The 19,031-nt window shown below is 40.5% G+C and overlaps 2 protein-coding genes across 5 annotated transcripts; one reads left to right on the plus strand and one right to left on the minus strand.

Moving 5' to 3' along the window:
• Nucleotides 1-405: 405 nt before the first annotated feature.
• On the minus strand, nucleotides 406-12,839 carry LYRM7 (LYR motif containing 7). 4 transcript variants are annotated; one of them, XM_084503171.1, is made up of 5 exons: nucleotides 12,772-12,839; nucleotides 10,404-10,476; nucleotides 8,911-8,981; nucleotides 6,421-6,502; nucleotides 406-1,087 (listed from the first exon to the last, which is right to left on the minus strand). In XM_084503171.1, the coding sequence occupies exons 1-5, from the start codon at nucleotides 12,787-12,789 to the stop codon at nucleotides 1,011-1,013; spliced, it is 321 nt and encodes a 106-aa protein (XP_084359297.1). In that variant the 5' UTR covers nucleotides 12,790-12,839; the 3' UTR covers nucleotides 406-1,010. The 4 variants fall into 4 exon arrangements, with proteins under 4 accessions (XP_084359297.1, XP_084359299.1, XP_084359298.1 ...); XM_084503173.1 differs by lacking the exon at nucleotides 12,772-12,839 and adding an exon at nucleotides 11,216-11,238; XM_084503172.1 differs by lacking the exon at nucleotides 12,772-12,839 and adding an exon at nucleotides 10,843-10,870.
• Nucleotides 12,840-14,030: 1,191 nt separating this feature from the next.
• Nucleotides 14,031-17,311, plus strand: HINT1 (histidine triad nucleotide binding protein 1). The gene is made up of 3 exons (XM_084503170.1): nucleotides 14,031-14,196; nucleotides 16,047-16,151; nucleotides 16,979-17,311. Exons 1-3 carry the CDS (start codon nucleotides 14,086-14,088, stop codon nucleotides 17,141-17,143), a joined length of 381 nt encoding a protein of 126 aa, XP_084359296.1. The 5' UTR covers nucleotides 14,031-14,085; the 3' UTR covers nucleotides 17,144-17,311.
• The last annotated feature ends 1,720 nt before the right edge of the window (nucleotides 17,312-19,031 follow it).

Below are 19,031 nucleotides of genomic sequence, written 5' to 3' on the forward strand. Positions count from 1 at the left end.
GATTCTGTGTACCACTGTATGGCTGGCTCCAATTAAAATGGAAGTGAACGAAATTCTTTGGTGAGTTCAGTGAGAAACAAATGAGTTTTCTTAAAAAAAAAAAAAAAATAAAAAAAATAATTGATAAGGGCTTAGTAAAACAACATAAATTCAGTCTAGGCAAGTCAGGTCACTTGCAACTAAGTAACAAGACACTTGCCTTTGGAAAATGCCTCATTATGTTACTATAATACTGTAATAACAAGATAAACAAAAACAAAATTACTCACAGACCCTGATATCTACAGCAATATCCTGAGGTGAGGTTATGGTTAAATTCTCTTATTCTACTGTCAACCACAAGCTCAAACCCTGCTAACTCCGATCATTCAAAGGTGTGAGCCAGAAGAAAAACATTACACACGCTTTCCCATCTGCAACACCAGAATAATTTATTCAACCTTAAGAAGTCTCAAACATTACAGTGTTTTAGTGTACAGTTAATAACAACTTCAGAAATCATGCTTTTGGGTCAAAGCATAAACCTAAAGGTAAGCTCCACAAGATAGTTTTTCAGTAGTTCAAAGCAGTATATGATTGATGATAAACTTATAAATATCAGGATTAAGAACTGCATTTCACTTGCATGTAGTTTCCAAAAACTCTGGATTGCTAGGAAACAATCTCTGTCTGATAAGTATCATAATTAAAAACTTCCTGGCTGAAGTAACACAATTCAGCAGTACATACATACACACACACACGTATATATATATGGTTATGTACGCTTTTTTTTTTTTTAAGGGAACTGTGTGTCTCAAGCTTCTGTGGAAATATTAGTATCTTCCACAACAGAAGTCCACGATGATATCATAACAAACAGTAAAACTGGTGGTTTGGTTTTAGTCCATGTTCTTGGCAATAATAATAAAATTTAAAACTTGAAAAACAGTTAAGACAGGTATCTACTGCTGTTTTTCACATGTCTTATAACCAGATATTATCATACTGGGGAGAAGGGCATACTCTCCTCAGGATTCACGCTTTTTTGTTGGTTTATCAAGGTAAGGAGTATTGTCTTGCAGCAGATCCTTCCTGGGTATGAGCACTGTTAAAAAAAAAAAACACAACAAAACAAAACACAAAAACAAAACACAGAACTATTAGAAATATCATCTTATGGCAAATACTACCTAAAATCATAAAGTTGATTTAACATTTACAAATAAAAAATCATGTTACTAAAATAAGAATTAAACTTTTGGTACACACATAAGCAGCATCATGGTAACTATCTAAGACAAAATGATACTGCTTTTACCTTCTGCTAGATAGAGTATTTCCATATTTCCTTCACCTTTTTACTTTTAGTAACACTGAAAATATTTTAATACCATTAATAATTCATAAAAAACGTCAAACTGTTGCAACAGCTTTTAACAAGAGGGAGAATGGCAATTTTAACGCTCCTGAGTCAGATTATGTTTACAGCAACAATTCCCAAAGTTAAGACTAAATTTGGCATAGCCTTCCACTTCAACCTCCCGAAATCTAATCTGTAACAATCATTTTGTCACAGCTGCTTTAAAGGACAACAGAGAAGAAAGCATCAAATGACAAAATGCCTGCTATATCCTCACAGAACTGCATGAGGTTAGTGTTTGTCTAAATACACATCACTTTAACCTGTTTCTGATCAGTTCTTGCCTTTTAGGTCTTAGAAATCAGCCCGTCCTTGCTTCCTGAGGGGAAAGAGCTGTGTTGTGTTGGATTTGCTCAAGCAGTACAAACTAAAGCACAAATAAATCATAATGCTGTACTTTGACTAAGTTGAACATCAGCTAAGCATATAGCAAACGTACGTGTGTGCACATGTGCAATGACAAACATTCTGTCCCAAGTACACTGATACCCCGTGTACTGTAAGAAAGAAAATTGATTTCCTTAAGGTTATGTTCTTTTTGCCTTTGTGGACTGTCAGCAATCCACTAAAAAACTTTCTAAGACCTTGAAATAAACTTGCAATTCTGTTTCTCTTACAGAGAAAAGACTGATAATTAATCTTATGTCAAGTCATATCACAGCTGGAACAGATAACAGAAATTAAAAAAGACAGAATTTGATGTGAAGCACTGAAAAACACTAAGTACAAACAGATAGTGACTGAAAGAACTTTTAAACCTTCCTTAAAAAAGCTAAGTTTTGAACATATGCTATGCACTCAGTACATCAAAAGAATCAGAACATGTAGCATGTGTGATGTGTTATTAAAATGTAAACTCTACTTGTACCATTAGAAATTAAAATGAATGCACATGACAGCCAAAAATGAAATATTCCAGGTTTTCCCATAGCCTGATGACTGCAGTTAGCTCTGATGCCCTCCTCACCTGAACACATGCAGGAGAACTGGAAAGAATGCAAAGAAGAGTAACAGAATGATCGCAAGCATTCAGTTGTTTTTTCACAGAGAAGCTGTTCCATAGATGACGAAAATAAACTAAATAAATTAGAAATTAAAATGAAAAGAATAGAATTGAACATGCTGGGTAACATAACTCATACTGGATCATTTGGGGAAAAAAAAAAAAAAAAAAGAAAAGTTGTCTAATGGGACTAACAAGCTCTTAAATGAAAATGTCTTATCTCTAGAGACGAAAGCTCAACCTAATTTACCAGTAAATAGAAACTTGACTATACACTGCAGTCCCAAATTCTTTTTGGAAACTGTAACATTGCCCTGTGCACTGTTTCTAAAGTTATGACAGCACACAACGATATCATTGATTAGGGAAAATGTTCCCCTTACCAATCAATATTTCTTCTCACTGTCTAAGACCAGAAATGTAGGATTGCAGAGAAAGAAAAACAGCAGATGTAACTAAATCATATATTCTCAGCTAAAATAAAAAAAGTAAGAGTCAAAAGATTATGAACTCAGTTAAGGAAACAAACTGCAGCAATAGGCTTCTGAAACATACTTTGTCTAGTTTCTTGTTCCCCTCTCTTCTTTCATGTGATGGAACAAATGACTTCAAACACTCTCCCCCCCCCCTTTTTTTTTTTTGATGAAGCAAGAAAATTAATTAGTAATTAATTATTACTAAGTTTATACAGTCCAAATGATTAAGGATCAGAAGATTGACCTTACTCTACTAGAACTTTTTAAATCAAAGGAAATGAATACCTGTTCAATTTACTACTTCAGTGGACTCATATACCTACAGAGGCACTTCCCTCTGTAAATTGGCTTGCAGGTATCAAAAAGCAAAGGGGAGTAAAAAGAAGGTGATTATTTTCATCATGTACATGCTTGCTTTAAGTTAAAAGACAGCACAGTTAATAAGCCAAAAGATACCACTTCCTTAAACATGCAAGTGTTCTAAGCACTGTTTTTACAGACAAAACTCTGCTTGCAATGTCGGAAAGGAAAAATAAAACTAAGAAGCCCTCTAGACAGTTATCCATAGACAGAACTGACAGTTAAAGTCCCACTTCCAACTTTTTCCTTTTTTTAATCTTAGACATTTCTTCTTTACAAAGAGGCAAAGATGGAAACAGCAGTACAACATACTCAAAAAAATGGAGCAGCAATGGAAACCACACCCAATATAGGCACATACCGCCTAATCATGCTACTCAGCATAAACTGTTACCAAACTGTGGTGACAATCACTTCAACTCCCTTAAAATTCTGGATATGGTTTCAGGAAATTTCTAATGGCACACTCTCTACTACCAGTGACATTAATACTACAGTAAAAGCTATACTAGAATTGCCTCTATCACAGTCCTATCTGACTAATCAAAGCTGGATTCTTAGGAAAGACACAAATACACTAGAAACCTGCTCAAACAGTCGTACTTAGGAACTAATGTTTTGTTACTGATCAATATACCGCGGTATAAATGTCTGTATATTCTCTCTAGAAGGAAATTTGCTTTTACTCTTTCTACTACAATATCAAACTGTACATCTAGTTTCATTTCTGCTTTTTTTTGTATTTTGACTAATAACATGCTTCTGGCCACAAGGATTTTTTTCATTGACATGACCTTTATGAATTACTGTGTAAAATTAAAAATGATTTTTTTGTATTAGGTGTAAATGTAAATTCCAGCTTCACTGAATACTCTCTGTATAATTAAATTGTACAACTAGGAATATCTACCCACTCTTGACATTTCTAATAGCGTTCATTCTTATTCTGGGAACTTTTAACATAATGATCTGCACTTTTCTAAGCATTCCCGATCTTTTACTTATGACTCACTACCTGTCAAGATTAAATATTTCTCACTTCAATATATATTCCAAACACACACAAAACACATGGCTCTCAAACTGTGATGGCTGTTTTGAAATTACTATTTTATTCTTATTACAGAAATATCAAGCATAGCAAGAAGCAGAGCTTAGACCTATCCAAAACATACAGAGAAAAAATTAATAGGCAAGTAACTGCATAATGACATCCTTTGTGTTCATAAGGTCAAATACACCCTGTAGCATTTCTTGCTAGATGACAAAGTTTTCTTGGCTAGTACTAGACTCTGAAAGACCTCCATCTACCATGAAAACTTTGTCATCACCTTTTCTCCAAGAAGTCTGTAAAATCAGGCAGGGGCAATTCTATTACTGTATTCTTATGATGTTACAGGGGACAGTGCTGAAAGCTCTGCTAAGGTCAAAAGAGACGACAATCAATGCTCTTCCCATGCCCACTTCATTTAAAAACCTAAGTTTTGAACATATGCTATGCACTCAGTACATCAAAAGAATCAGAACATGTAGCATGTGTGATGTTATTAAAATGTAAACTCTACTTGTACCATTAGAAATTAAAATGAATGCACATGACAGCCAAAAATGAAATATTCCAGGTTTTCCCATAGCTTGATGACTGCAGTTAGCTCTGATGCCCTCCTCACCTGAACACATGCAGGAGAACTGGAAAGAATGCAAAGAAGAGTAACAGAATGATCGCAAGCATTCAGTTGTTTTTTCACAGAGAAGCTGTTCCATAGATGACGAAAATAAACCAAAGGCAACAAGGGGCTTAAAAACCCATGAGAAGCTTGGTGAAAATGGATAGTGATTCATAAGCAGGACTTTGCTCAAAACGCACTACAGTAAGCAATTCTCCATGCAAACCAAAGTAAATTCTCTGATAAAAGCATCTAGATGCAAGAAATTTGCATGGGATGATGGAAGCAAGTCCACGATAAAGAAATTCCCTGAGGATAACTAAAACAGAAACCATCCCTGGCTCTGGAGGTGTTGTCAGCTGTAAACACCTGGAAGATATGAAATGCACTTGCTTTGTTCCTACTCTTCTACTGCCATCTGCCCAGGATCACTGTAGAATCATTCCCAACACAGTCTAGACATATCTTTGCCCTTCATCGTTACGGTTATTCTAGTGTTAAATGCTTTACCAAACATAAACCTGAAAATAATCACAAAGATGTACAAACACCACTAACTCATAGAATAGCTTGGGTTGGAAGGGACCTCAAAGATCATCCAATTCCAACCCCACCGCCATAGACAGGGACACCTCCCACTAGATCAGGTTGCTCAGGGCCTCGTCAAGGGTCTTGAACCTCCAGGGATGGGGCATCCACAATCTCTCAGGGCAACCTCAGACTGTGCCTCACCATTCTCTAGGAGTAAAGAATTTCCTCCTAAACAGAAGAGAAAGGAAATGATGCATACACCTGAAGACTTCTCCTATAATCCACCACACAGCTGTTTGGTGTAAACTGAACCTACTATTTCTCTTCTATCTGCCTACATGATAAGAGGACTTCCAAACCAGAAGTCAATATTTCAGAACTGGATGGGCCTTTCCATCAAGGTCATCATTGTGTGGCATATTCCAATGAAGAATCTGAAACTTACGTTGTCAGAACAAGGTTTTGGATAGAAAACAATCCTCTACAAAAAAGTTATTCTATAGGTAGCATACACACTGCATTTGTTAATTTTCCTCACACAGCTTCTACGAATTTGGCAGAGCAAAAGCCTAGAGAAATTGTGGTTAATTCCTTCAGACAGACACTGACCAATTAGCCAGTACACGCAACTTGACTTGCTAACTAATTGCTGTCACTCCTAATGGTTAAGGTACCAACTAAAACTTATTTTTCTCCACGAGGACATTAAAGACAGTTTGTGCCTCTCTTCTACCAGCTTCCATATTACAAAACAAAACAAAACAACACAACAACAAACAAAACCAAAAAGCAACTGTGTAGAAAATGCATATCTTTGAAACTTCTACTGGTTAAATTATACTATACTATACCGTATAGGCAGAGAAACGAACAAGAGGCAGACTTCTGCCCTCTCTATCCCTCTAATAAATGCATATAAAACTTGAAAACTAAGCAAACTACAACATTTTTAAACATCTTTAAACAAGCAGTGTTACTCACATATTTTGTCAGAATCTGTGTGAACTGCCTGAATAACAGAAGTTCTGAGGATCACTTCAACATCTGAAGCTATTTTCAGAAGCTAGTAAAGGAAAAAATAAGAGTAATTTAAACAATACACAATTATTCCTGAAGGTATTTTCTACACTGGAGAGCTATTCAAATACCCAAGTCGGTCAGTTCTATTATTCAGTAAGCTAGCTACTATCTATACAGAGCTTTCACTTTGGAGGTCATGGAGCACCAATGGGCTGACATGCAAGCTACAGCATGAGAGGAAGGAAACGAGCTCAGTAGCATACAGCAGTATAAAATCTATACACCCAATTAAAACTGCAAAGGAATAAAATATAATGCAATTACCACAAAAAGTAGCTCTCTTCCAGTGATCACAGATATCAGTGAATGCCCCAATAGCATAATTCAAGTACCCTTTAACGAAAGCACAAGCTGTCTCTTTTAACATTCCTGCTCTTGAAATAAGGACACAAAAATAGGGGCAAAATGTAACAAGAACACTGAGGGTTAACGAAAAAAACATAGAGGACCATGATTAGCAAAGGCATTAATATCTGGCAAAAAGCCCAGAATTCCTTCCCTCATCAAAAGGATAAACAGAGTAATCCTTGCCAATTTTGCTGAGCAATTACCAGAACTGTAGTACTTGTTTGCACGATACCTTTGTCAGAAATAAATGAATTAGCACAAGTGAGTCGCTCTGGGAGACATGCCTACACTAGGAAGTAGCGCGTACCAACAGGAGAGGATTTTTGCAAAGTACAAGTAGGAGCTGAGGACTTGGCATCTACACAAAATTTCTTTGCACCCTCTCCCTTTTAAAGGGTTTGGACTAGGTATCTTCTGGTTCCCCCTTTGCAATGAGGATTAGCAGCCAGACTGCATGCTCTTGAAGCACACCTTCCATTTCAGCTTCATCTTAAAGGAATTCTCCTGCGCTCTGAGACTGCTTCCCAAAAGAAGCCAAATCACAATAAGTGGAGACAACTAAGGTAACTTTAAATGTGCACTCCTGTTCTGAACTAAAATGCTGCTGTAGATGCAGCTGCATCTCACATTCTAATATCGCAGACAGTAACTCCTACCTCCTTATGTCACTACATACTTTTATATATGATGTCATATTAGAAGATATTGCAGCTTTCAACTCTGGCAAAGTAATGAACAGTGGTTGCTCATCATTTACTTTTGTTAGTTGAAGAGTAATTCCCCTGGTGTTTATTGAAGTAATTTTCCAGATTCTTAAAAGTCTTGTAGGTCATTTGATTCGGTTCTTCTGCATTCAAGTCACTACAGTATATATATAACACCCAGCCTCTATGGTGTTCTAGGATACTGCAGTTTTGATGAAAGTCAGGAATTTCTTCCACTGACTTCTTTAAATCAATGTATCTACTAAGCCAGATTTAAGAAGTTACATACGTATTTTGTTGGTTGCCACTCCTAACAAATACAGATTTAAAAACTACAGGAAGTATTTTTTCTGTACACCTATCACACACAGAACATACAATTTAACAAAGCAGGTACCTGGAACAGAAACACAGAAATATTAATTCTAGGGCCTGACAACAAGCAGAAATGCTACAAAGTTTGAAAGGTTTAGACTTTTTTCTGCAAGGGACAGAAGGAAGAACGTTCTTACAACACATTATTGTCAGCGTTAGAGCTACACACTAGCACCCAGTGAAACTGGAGATGTAGCCCCTTGCAAGGCTTACTGGAAATGTCTAAATTATTCTTCCAAATAGATAGTAATAACTAGAAATAACTAATAGAGAAGTTTCATTTCACATCTCAGTGAAATTTAAAAGAATTACTCAGTAAAATGTGTTAAAATAACTGAACAAAGGTAATGCAATGCTCTATTCCTTTCAATGCACCATGAGGAAAGAAGTGAGAACAAAAACAGCCAAAAAGGCCCAATAGTATAAATGTAACTCTCTGAGTTACAATAGTCATGACCATTTGCCTGTTTTCTACCTCCTACAAAAGAAGCCACCTGATTTGTGATCAAATGAGGGATCAAATAACTTCTTGTCTCTGCCAATAACTGTGCAGATTATTTAAACCTTCTCTCTCTTTCTGTGCTTTTCTGCACAACAAACTTAACAGGTAAACTTAAGTGAACAAAGCTCAGGTGTGTTATAAGGAAAGCAAATATTTTCATGAAAAATAGCAACATAAAACACTAACACTAATATTGTTCTAAGTTTCAAAATAAGCATATTGAAATACCAGAAGAAGCCTTCTCTCTATATATTGTTGTATGTGCAAAATTCTATGATATACTATATATAAAAAAAGATCAGTGGAAAAGCCTTTTCTGACTCACCTGGCTTTTGTAATGACTCAGTAAGCATTTGTGTTGATTTAGAGATCTTTTACGTAAAGACTCCCCTTTTATCGGTATTTTTTATTCAAATTGGAAAAACAAACAAACAAACAAAAAACATGCAAACAAATGAATACCTCATTTATTTTCTCTTCAGATGTCTCATTTTGGTTATTTTTGAATTCTTCATTTATCTTTTGTCTTGCAGCTAAATAAAATAAGCAAAGTAATAAAGCATGAACAAAGTCATAATCGTGTATTTGTCACTGTCAAAGCTCACAATCCTACAACCATTTTATTTGCCTTGGGGTTGTTAACCTGACTTATGTCTACTTCCCTTTGGCTACCTACTCCTTTCCCTTAAAAGAAAGGTATCATTCCCTTCCTGGTGCATTCATTCCGAAGTCTTAATACAAGATTTCCATGGACTTCAGGTGATGTCATATTTTGAGTTGACTGATGCAGCAGTGAAATACAGTGCTTTGATTGTTCATCTAGCATTATGAGCTTTAAAAAGAACTGACATACAGAGGCCATTACTAAAATGTCAGTTATTGTAGAAGCAGTATTTATCCCCTGAAGGCAGCCATATATAAAGAGGATAAACTCCAGCACTTAAACGTGCTCTGGTTGGACTGAAGAGAACGAACGAGGGAAAAAAAGCTAAAAAAAAATCCCAGAAGACCACCACAGTTCAATAAAAAGAGATGATTTCCTTAAGAAGCTTGACTCTAACAGTCAATTTTTTATTTCAATTTAAAGGATGTCTGTTTATGGACACAAACAGGTTTCCCCAATAATTGTCTATAAAATGTGGAAAGGAATCATTTAATGAAAGATAATTAAGAGTTTTCTCTTTGTATGTTCTTTTGCCTACTCCTTAAGCTCCTTCTCTCATACAAAATACGTACATACACATTTCACAAAAGAATGAAAACATCTGAACATAAATTCTCCCCTCTCCAACTATTTTTCATAAAATGGCATTGATATACCCTCCCTCACAACAGTAGCATTGTTTATGTTAACAAGTCAATAGAAATAAAGAACATTCACGGCTTCATATTGCTTGTCTTCTCTGTATGCTATCACAACAAACAAGAAATGGAAAAAAAATCCCCAAATTTCCAAAAATGGGAAAAAGAATACAGAGAAAGAACAGAATACAGTTGCTATTTCTCTTGAAAAGACTGTTTGGATGAGACAGGAAGATTACTACTGAAATTACAGTTGCTTAAAATAGGCATAGGCCAATACTGAGAACAAAAGAAGTACTTCCATCTCCTTCCCTTGCATTTTTGGCTCTTGCATCACATACTCACTGGTCTTGAGAGAAGAATTAGCACAGCTAAACATGAACAGGAGCTGCAAAATTGTCTTGAGTCAATACTATGCATTATCACCTCCTCTGGAAAAGGCAGTATTATTAGGTCCCTTCATCACTTTTACACCCCTAGTAAAAAGAGCACAGGTGCAGCAGCATCCCTGTAACATTAACAAAGAAGCCCTATCAAGTCTCCGCAGACACGACAATGACTGTAAGCATCTATCTTACTCAGGCATATAACATGCAGAGAAGAAGTTCCACAGAAAGGTAGGTAAGCATCCACCACACAAAAATCAATCTTACCTTCAAGGGCTCTGGTATCATTTTTAAAAACTTCTTGCCGGGTTCTGTGTAGCAATTTAAAAAGCTTCAAAACCTGTCAATACAACATCAATAGGATTAGCTTGTTTGCCAGCAAGATTCTTAGTTAAAACAAGCATGTTGCAATTAACAGTGTTGTGGCTTTCACATTGCTGCCTTTTAGTACGACATCTGGTATGAAATCAGTATCTGAAACACTTGACTTCAACTCCTGATCAAACAACTTGCAGCCAAAGCAGATGTAAGGAATTAAAATTCCTAGATGGTTCTAGATGCTACAAATCAATCTGAGATGCTAGAGAGTACTAGCAATACACTTCTAAGTAATCATTTGGCATGGTGGGGTTATAATCCTGAAAACACTTTCTTGCAAACTTATTGATTGTGTCAATATCAAATACAAACAACAGAACAAGAATACCTGTGCAAGGACTTTCATGGTTACATTACTGGATATTCTCCAATTAAAAAAAAAAAAAAAAAAAAAAGAGATAAAGTATTCTCACACTTAAAAGCCATCATAAAGAAAGTGAACTTTCAAAGGATGTCAAAATGGTATATTAATTAGAAAAAGTATTTTTAATTTCTCCCTGTAATACATAGTTATAACCTTCTACAGGTAATGGGGCAAAACCAAAAAAAAAAAAAAAGAAGTATTTCTCTAAATGTAACTGCCAGATCAGTAAATTAAAAATATCATTAAAAACAACCACTTGAAAGATTAGGATTTACAATGTAGAGAAGACAGATCTCACTATGGATGTAAAGCAAAAATATTGATAATCACTGCTCACAGGCATATAATTTGGGCTGTTTATTCACACGGATTGTCACGAATTACAGAAACCCTCTGAAACTCCTGACCTCATGTCCACCTGTGACAAGTACCAAAAAAAAAGTCCATTAAGGCGACACCTTTTAAAGCTACTTCTAGCACTTCTCTTACGCTGAGGCACCACTAGAAGGCACAATTCTCAGTATCTCACAATGAACTTTAACTGTTGTCTCACAATTAGTATTCCACAAATTTCTCTGAAGGAAACAGAGGAAACGCAGGCCTATAGCTGAGAAATGCCTCTCTTACACCATTGTGCTTCGTACCTGTAAGCAAGCCTATCCTCTGGAGGTTAAAGGCCAATGGTGGAACAGCAGCCAATAAATACATCCTAGCAGGGCCCAGGAAAAAGTGCTGTCTCTTCTTTCAGTCTTTCAGTGACAGAGAAAGAAGCAGCAAGCGTCTCTGAATGCTTTTACTTCCACCAGATGTCAAGACATTTTTAGATTTTTAATCTAAGCCCTCATCCCTCTGCTCAGCTGCTCACTTGGCTACATTTTAAGGTAATTCATCCAGAGACACAGGAACAGAAAAAGACAGAGGAGATGAGAGAAAAGCTATGAAACAGTAAGAACCTTCAAACAGTTTAGCAGTGCTTCCATAAATTTATTGCTATTAAGGGACACCTTACAAAACCCAGCAAGTTCAAACCTTGCTTCACCTCAGTGGAGTGGAGCACTTTATAATTCCTGAGTAAGTACACTGTTGTCGAGGATATAGTACATATGAGATCAGAGAACGTGGACTCTGCTGACTCCTTTTCACTTCCATGCCCTTAAAAATTCACAGCCAACAAAAAACATTCCCTAGGTGGCTGAAACCGTGGGAAATAAACCAATGCTGTGGAGATTCTGCGAGTAAATTTCTTCATCTGTTGATGCATTTTAGGCGATTTGACTATACTATTTGGACAGAGATCTTTTACTATATCAGCTCCACATTCTTCCACTATCTTTGCAAATAACACAATTGCCATCACAAACAGCTTTGAGTCAAACGTGGTGACGCCAGAGGACGCATTTTATGACTATTTTGGATTCCTGGATCAACATTTCTCTCCACCTGGACAGCTCTTCACCACACCGAGTCCCGCCAGGGTCACCTCAGGCAGCCTGGGGGCAGGGATGGGTTCACCCTTCCTCACCCCACAGTCCCACCCCAGCACCCGGCTCGGACCCCCTCCGCCCCATTTTACCCCCTTGGCCACGATTTTCTACGTTAACGCCTTTAACCGCCTACACGGCTCCTGCCTCGCAGCTTGCCCCCTTCTCCCGCAGCCTCCCCGCGGGCAGCAGGGAGACCATGCGTCCTCTCCCCTCAACACCACCAAAAAACAAAATAAAAAAAAATCCATTAAGCACACTATTTGCTCCCAGCCGCTATTTCGCTATTTCCACCCCCGGGCTGCTAACCCGAGGGGTGGGGGGGCACCGCAGGGCCCCTCCGACCCCGCACCCGTCCCCAGTGCCCAGCGCCCAGTGCCCGGTCCCCGCCGCGCATGCGCGCCGCGCTCACCCGGCCGCGGTTCGCCATGGCGCCGCCCGGCTCTGCGGGCGCGGGGGAGGAGGCGGAAGGGGCGCGGGGCCGGGGCGGGACCGGGGCCGGGGCCGGGAGGCTGCGGGGAGCCGCCCGCCCCCTGCATCGTGAGGGGAAATGCCCCGTTCTAACACCTGGCACCAGCTCTTGTGCTCAGCAGTAAAGCTCTGAAAACTCTTACAAAAAAAAACCAACAACAAACTCTTAAAACCAGCTCCAGCTCCCACAGCCCTGTCCGGCCTGGTTCTGGTCAGGCTGCACCAGGTTCAGGTTCTGGCACTGCCATGGCTCCCTGATGCCCCTACCCCACTCAGCCACCTCCCGGCTGAGATACCCCCAGAGGCCTTCAGCCAGTGATGTGCACTGGGTGTTCGTGGCAAGTGCTTGGTAGTGAGGGACCTGCAGGGGTGACCTCTGTGAGCAGAGCCCAGTGGCTGCCCCATGTCAGAGCAGAGCCAGCTCCAGACGGCTCCAAAAGGGACCTGCTGCTGGCCAGAGCTGAGCCAGGGAGAGACACTGGTTGGGCCTCTGGGAGAGGAGATTTAAGAAAAGGAAAAAAAAATATGCGCAAAATCAGCTGGGAGTACAAGGAGTGAGAAGCAGCCCTGCAGCCCCCAGGTGAGTGCAGCGGGAGGGCAGGAGGTGCTGCAGGCACAGGGCAGCAGCAGTTCCCCTGCGGGCTGTGCAGGGAGAGGCCCCTGGTGGAGCAGGCTGTCCCCCTGCAGCCCATGGGTCCCACATGGAGCAGATCTCCACGCTGCAGCCCCCCCATGGGTGGAGGAGCCCCCGGTGGAGCAGGTGGATGTGGCCTGGAGGAGGCTGCGGCCCATGGAGAGCCCCCGCAGGAGCAGGGGGCCTGAGGGGAGCTGCCGCCCACCCGTGGGGGACCCGTGCTGGAGCAGTACAGGGGAAGGTGGGTTTTGCTTTTAGTTTCTCACTTGCCTAATCTAATTTATTGCTTATTACTAACAGGACAGTCTCCCCATGCCGAGTCAGTTTTGCCGCTGATAGCGCGCACGGCGACTCTCACAGCGCCCCACAGAGCCGCAGCACCCCCCCGCCCCGGCCGCACCCCCCCCTCCCGGATCCCTCCGCGCCGCATGGCGCTCACGCTCCAGCATCCCGGCGGGGCGAGGGGCGTGCTCGACCCCTAAAAGACAAGCGAGCCTACCAATCACGAGCCGGGATCGGCCGCGGCGCTGTGACAGCGGACCAATGAGCGCCGCGGGGGGCGTGGCGGCGGGCCGAGGCGCGTCGGGCCGGGCGGGCGGCGGGCAGGCAGGCGGTGCCGCCATGTCCGACGAGATCAGCAAGGCGCAGGCGGCGCGGCCCGGCGGCGACACCATCTTCGGGAAGATCATCCGCAAGGAGATCCCCGCCAACATCATCTACGAGGACGAGCAGGTGCCGCTCCGCTCTGTGCCGGGGCTTGGGGCCGGGGCCGGGCCCGAGCCGGCCGCGGCTGGGTGAGGCCGGAGGGGCGGCCTGGGTGGGCAGCCGTTAGGCGCGAGGTGCCGTTAGGCGCTCGTGGCGAATTTGAATTCGTTTCGTTAACTGTACTGAAACCTCCCTTCAGGGTTACAGGGAGAAAATATCGATCGAAGGGTTTCAAGGTTGCAAGGAGAGGGTATTGATTAAAGGGAGACTTGTAATCATTAATCGGCACGCAGAGAAAAATGTGTTAGAAGTGCAGAGTCTCTCTGGAATAAAGCCTTATCGGCATTGTTTTAGCCACATCTAACATAAAAACAATTCAGCGAGGTGAGAATTGATTGACTGTGCAGTCAGGCTTTCTGCATCTGCTTTGTTAGCTGCTGCGTCTGCTGTCTGTCCCACAAAAAAATATTTGCTGCTGGTGTTCAGCTCATTAAACTACCCGAGTCAGTTCATCGTTTGCATTCTCTCTGTGGTACCACTTGGAACAAAAAAATTGCTTAGGAGATGCTAAATCTAAAGTAAGGTTTATGTGTAATTATGTGCAAATTAGTTTTACTTACCAGTGCTTTTTTTTACCACTCTTCTCTGTTCAGGAGAAAAAAAGCAGCTCACCAAAGAGAGGTTTAAAACCAGACTTTTCCTTAGTTGTAGTTTAAGATAGGACCAGTTGGAAGACAAGGTAACGCAGTGGCCTCTGTCAAGCATCAGTTTAACACTGTTTGTCTCAGTAGGATTGAAAAATCAGTAAAGTTGGAATTGCACAGGAAATTTGGTACTGATTCACAGATAAATGAAAGCATCTAGAAAGTGCACATTTTGAAGAACATCAAGCATGTATTCCAACTCAGTCAGTACCTACTGCAAGTTTTGCTGTGAGGTGTGGTTGGTAAGTCAGAGATGCCCTTTCAGCAAGCAGCAGAGTGCATGCGCAGTGTGCGCATCTGTAGATGGTGGTGGCTGCAGCACTGGGACTGGATTCTACTGCCAGCTATTTGCCTCAACAGCCATCGCTCCTTTTCTCTTTCTCCACCTATTGGAACTTCCTAATTTATTGTAAACATCTGTTTCCTTGTCCTGATTATGTTGCACGCTGAATCCTGCTTTTGGAGGTAAATGTTTGCATTGAGATTTATTTAATGTGGTTTAATGAGGTGTTGCGTGCAGTGTCTGAATTAATGTTGATACTTCAACAAACTTCATTGGAAATGAACTACTTACTATGCACAGTTGTTGATGTTCCATAAGAGATATATTTTCCTCAATTTGGGAATGTTTGAAGTAGGTCCACCCTTAATACAGTGTTTTGAAATAGTCTTTCTCTGAAATACATGGCGTTACTGAGAACAGAAATGTGATACGGCTTCGACTGCATAACTGCCTCGTCATCTCTGACCAAGGCAATACTCAGACTTCATGGAATATGGTTAGCAACTGTTTGCAATTTGTTTTACTGAACAGAGTGAAATCAGAGAGGGAAATAAGCACTAATGTACATTTTTTATAGATATGTATCCCATCAACTCTTGTTAGTTGTTATGTGGAGATGACAAGTCACTAAGTTAATTGCTTGTTAACTTGTTGAGAAGACAACAGCTTTTAAGTAGCACTTTAAAAAATCATTGTTTGCTGTTCATGTAAGCAGGTATTTCGTGTGTAGAAATTTGAGTAATATATCACTAGAAAAAACGAGTTCTCTACTTATGTTTAGGGTACCTGATAATCTGCATAAATGTGTGTTCAGTGGGACGCGTTGATGTGCTTAAACTCTTACCTTTCTCTGAAGTAAATTGTTTTTCACCTGTGTGTTCATCCTCCAGTGCCTTGCGTTCCATGATATCTCACCCCAAGCTCCAACGCATTTCCTCGTGATTCCTAAGAAGCCAATTGTCAGGTTATCTGAAGCAGAAGATTCTGATGAATCTGTAAGTACTGTTGAAGCTTTCTGCACCCCAAACTGTACCTCTAAATATTTCAGAATTTAGTAGGTTCTCCCACTTTTCCTCTTGGCATTACAAAGAGGTAAAGTAGTTTTCTCACATTATAATTATCCATATATATATATATATATATATATATATATATATATATATATAAAACACCATATATTCCTTTACTTCTAGCTTAGAATTGTAATGGAAGTAAGATTGTCCAGTAAAAGTACTGATTTAAAGCAAAACAAATCCCTGGGTATGGATTTGTAGTGCAAAATACATTGTTGTGTTAGAGTATAGTCTGATGTCTGTTTCTACTGTTTACAGTAAGTAGTACTTAAATACGGAGAACAGGGCTTGGGTTTTTTGGCAGATGAGAGGTCAGTAAAGGGAGATTAAACAGAGGGGTCCTGAATACTTCATCTTTAGCTATATACACTAAGTACAGAGATTTTTGTAAACTTTTACAAGATAAGAAGTTTTTTTTTCACCTGAACCAGAAGTTTTTTCACCTGAACTACTCATGTTGCCTGAAGAAGTAAAAGGGGGCTTTAACCATGAGACAAATCTAGCTTCTGCATTACTTCTGTAGTCTGTTACCCATAGCTCTTTTTTGCACCCCTCTATATTATGCTTAGTCAGTCTTTATGGCTTTGCTTGGAAAATACCAGTTGGCTGACAGCAGTTTGAAGAGCCGTGGCTGAATTTCTTAGAATTGGCTAACTGACCTCTCTGAATGGTTCTCTGCTCTCATTCCTTCCCTTCTTGCCCTCTCCCTTTTTTGTGTGTTTTTTTTTTTTTTTTTTTTTCTCCTCCAGCTTCTTGGGCATTTAATGATTGTTGGCAAGAAGTGTGCTGCTAACCTGGGCCTGACCAATGGATTCCGGATGGTTTTGAATGAAGGGCCTGAGGGTGGGCAATCTGTCTATCATGTACACCTCCATATTCTGGGTGGTCGTCAGTTGGGCTGGCCTCCTGGCTAAGATTTTTGCACCACAAGAGATACCGCATGCATGCTAATCACTAGCAAATAGATTTGTTGCCCATCAATCTAGCCACTGTTAATGTCAATTTTTATGGGGATATGTGTCTATGAAAGGTAATAAATGCTCTGAACAACATTCGCACAATAAAGATTTAGCATGTGAGAATCATCTGTCTCGTGTGTCTTACTGATGGAATTGGTTCTGCAAGTTAAAATGTTGTTCCCCTCTAGTGTGAATGTGAGTGTGTTTCAGTCTGCTGTTAAAAATGTTCTGTGGATAGCTATTTGCCCTGAAGATGCAACTGCTTAGCAGTCTTTTATGTCCTTTAGGAAGAAAACTTGGGCTTTTTGAGGATGGTGTGTAAATATTCATAGTCTGCTGCTACAACTTCAAAAAAAGTACATGAAATTACAAATACACCATGCAAGGCCTGTTTCAGCAAAGTACAGTGTGTTGGAAACCTGCCACTCCTTTTGGAGCACTCCCTCAGCCTTTGCTTTATAAGGCCCCTTTGATGTCATCCTTCTTTCTGTTGGGAAAGGATTAAGCAATAGTCTAAATGTCATAGAATCATAGAATATCTGAGTCGTAAGGCGCCCACATGGATCATCGAGTCCAACTCCTCCATTCCCCAGAGGACCACCCAGAAAATCAGACCCTGTGTCTGAGAGCATTGTCCAAAGACGTGTGAACTCCGTCAGGCTCAGGGCTGTGACCACTGCCCTGGGGATCCTGTCCCAGTGCCCGCCCCCCCTCTGGGTGCAGACCCTTTCCCTAGCCCCCAGCCTGACCCTCCCCTGTCCCAGCTCCATGCCGTTCCCTCGGGTCCTGTCGCTGTCCCCAGAGAGCAGAGCTCAGCGCCTGCCCCTCCGCTCCCCTTGTGAGTAAGCTGCAGGCCGCCATGAGGCCTCCCCTCAGCAGGCTCTGCTCGGGGCTGAACAAATCAAGTATAGGAAGAATATTTGGACATATAACCAGGGTTACCCCTTTCCAGGTGCAGAATCTGGCACTTGCTCTTGTTAGACTTCATGCTGTTGCTGATTGTCCCGCTCTTTAATTGTTAAGATCTGTCTGCAAAGCCTTACCACCCTCGATGGAGTCAAGAGCTCCATGCAATTTGGTATCATCTGCAATCTTAAAAAACCTTCAAGTCCTTAATCCAAATTGTTTATGAAAACATTGAAGAGGACTGGTCCTAAAATGGTCCTGAGGAACCTCATTAGTGACAGGTCACCAGCCTGATGTAACCCCATTTACAAGAACCCTCTGGGCCTGGCACTTGAGAGAATTCTTTACACATCCTACTGTGCTTTTATTTAACTGTATTCCTTTGTATAAATTCCTATTTACACACTTTGTCCAGAAGGATACTCTGCGAGACAGTATCAAAAGCTTTACTAAAACCCAGAAAAATCATATTGAATAGCTTCCTTTCTTCAACTATCTGGGTGATCTTGTGGAAGGAAATTAGACACCAAATAGATCTTAAGCGGTGAGCCACAGAAGTTTGAAATGGAAAGTTACTGCTGCAAAAAAACTTGCAAATCAGGTATTTGTTTTTCTTCTGTTTTTAAGGTCTTAAAAATGGAGTAATCAAGGGATATGTCTACGTTAGTGTTTTAGTTTGCATCAGAACTTTCCTTTTGAAGTAAATCTGGCTGTATTATGGTTTGCATTTTTGAAATGGGCTTGAACTGTGTGTATTTCATTCATTTTGGATGAATTGGAAGATGTACGCCAGGACAGACCAAATATATTCCAGACAGAAATAGGTCTTTGGTCCTTGTGGCCAAAACAGAACTTTTCAAAAGAATTACAACCAAAATGCTGAAATGTTTGTATTGTGGGTGTTAGATCCTTACATTGGCTCTACAGATTTACCCTT

The sequence above is a fragment of the Aythya ferina genome, assembly GCF_964211825.1.
Source record: "Aythya ferina genome assembly, chromosome: Z".
In the NCBI taxonomy this organism is placed as follows: domain Eukaryota; kingdom Metazoa; phylum Chordata; class Aves; order Anseriformes; family Anatidae; genus Aythya; species Aythya ferina.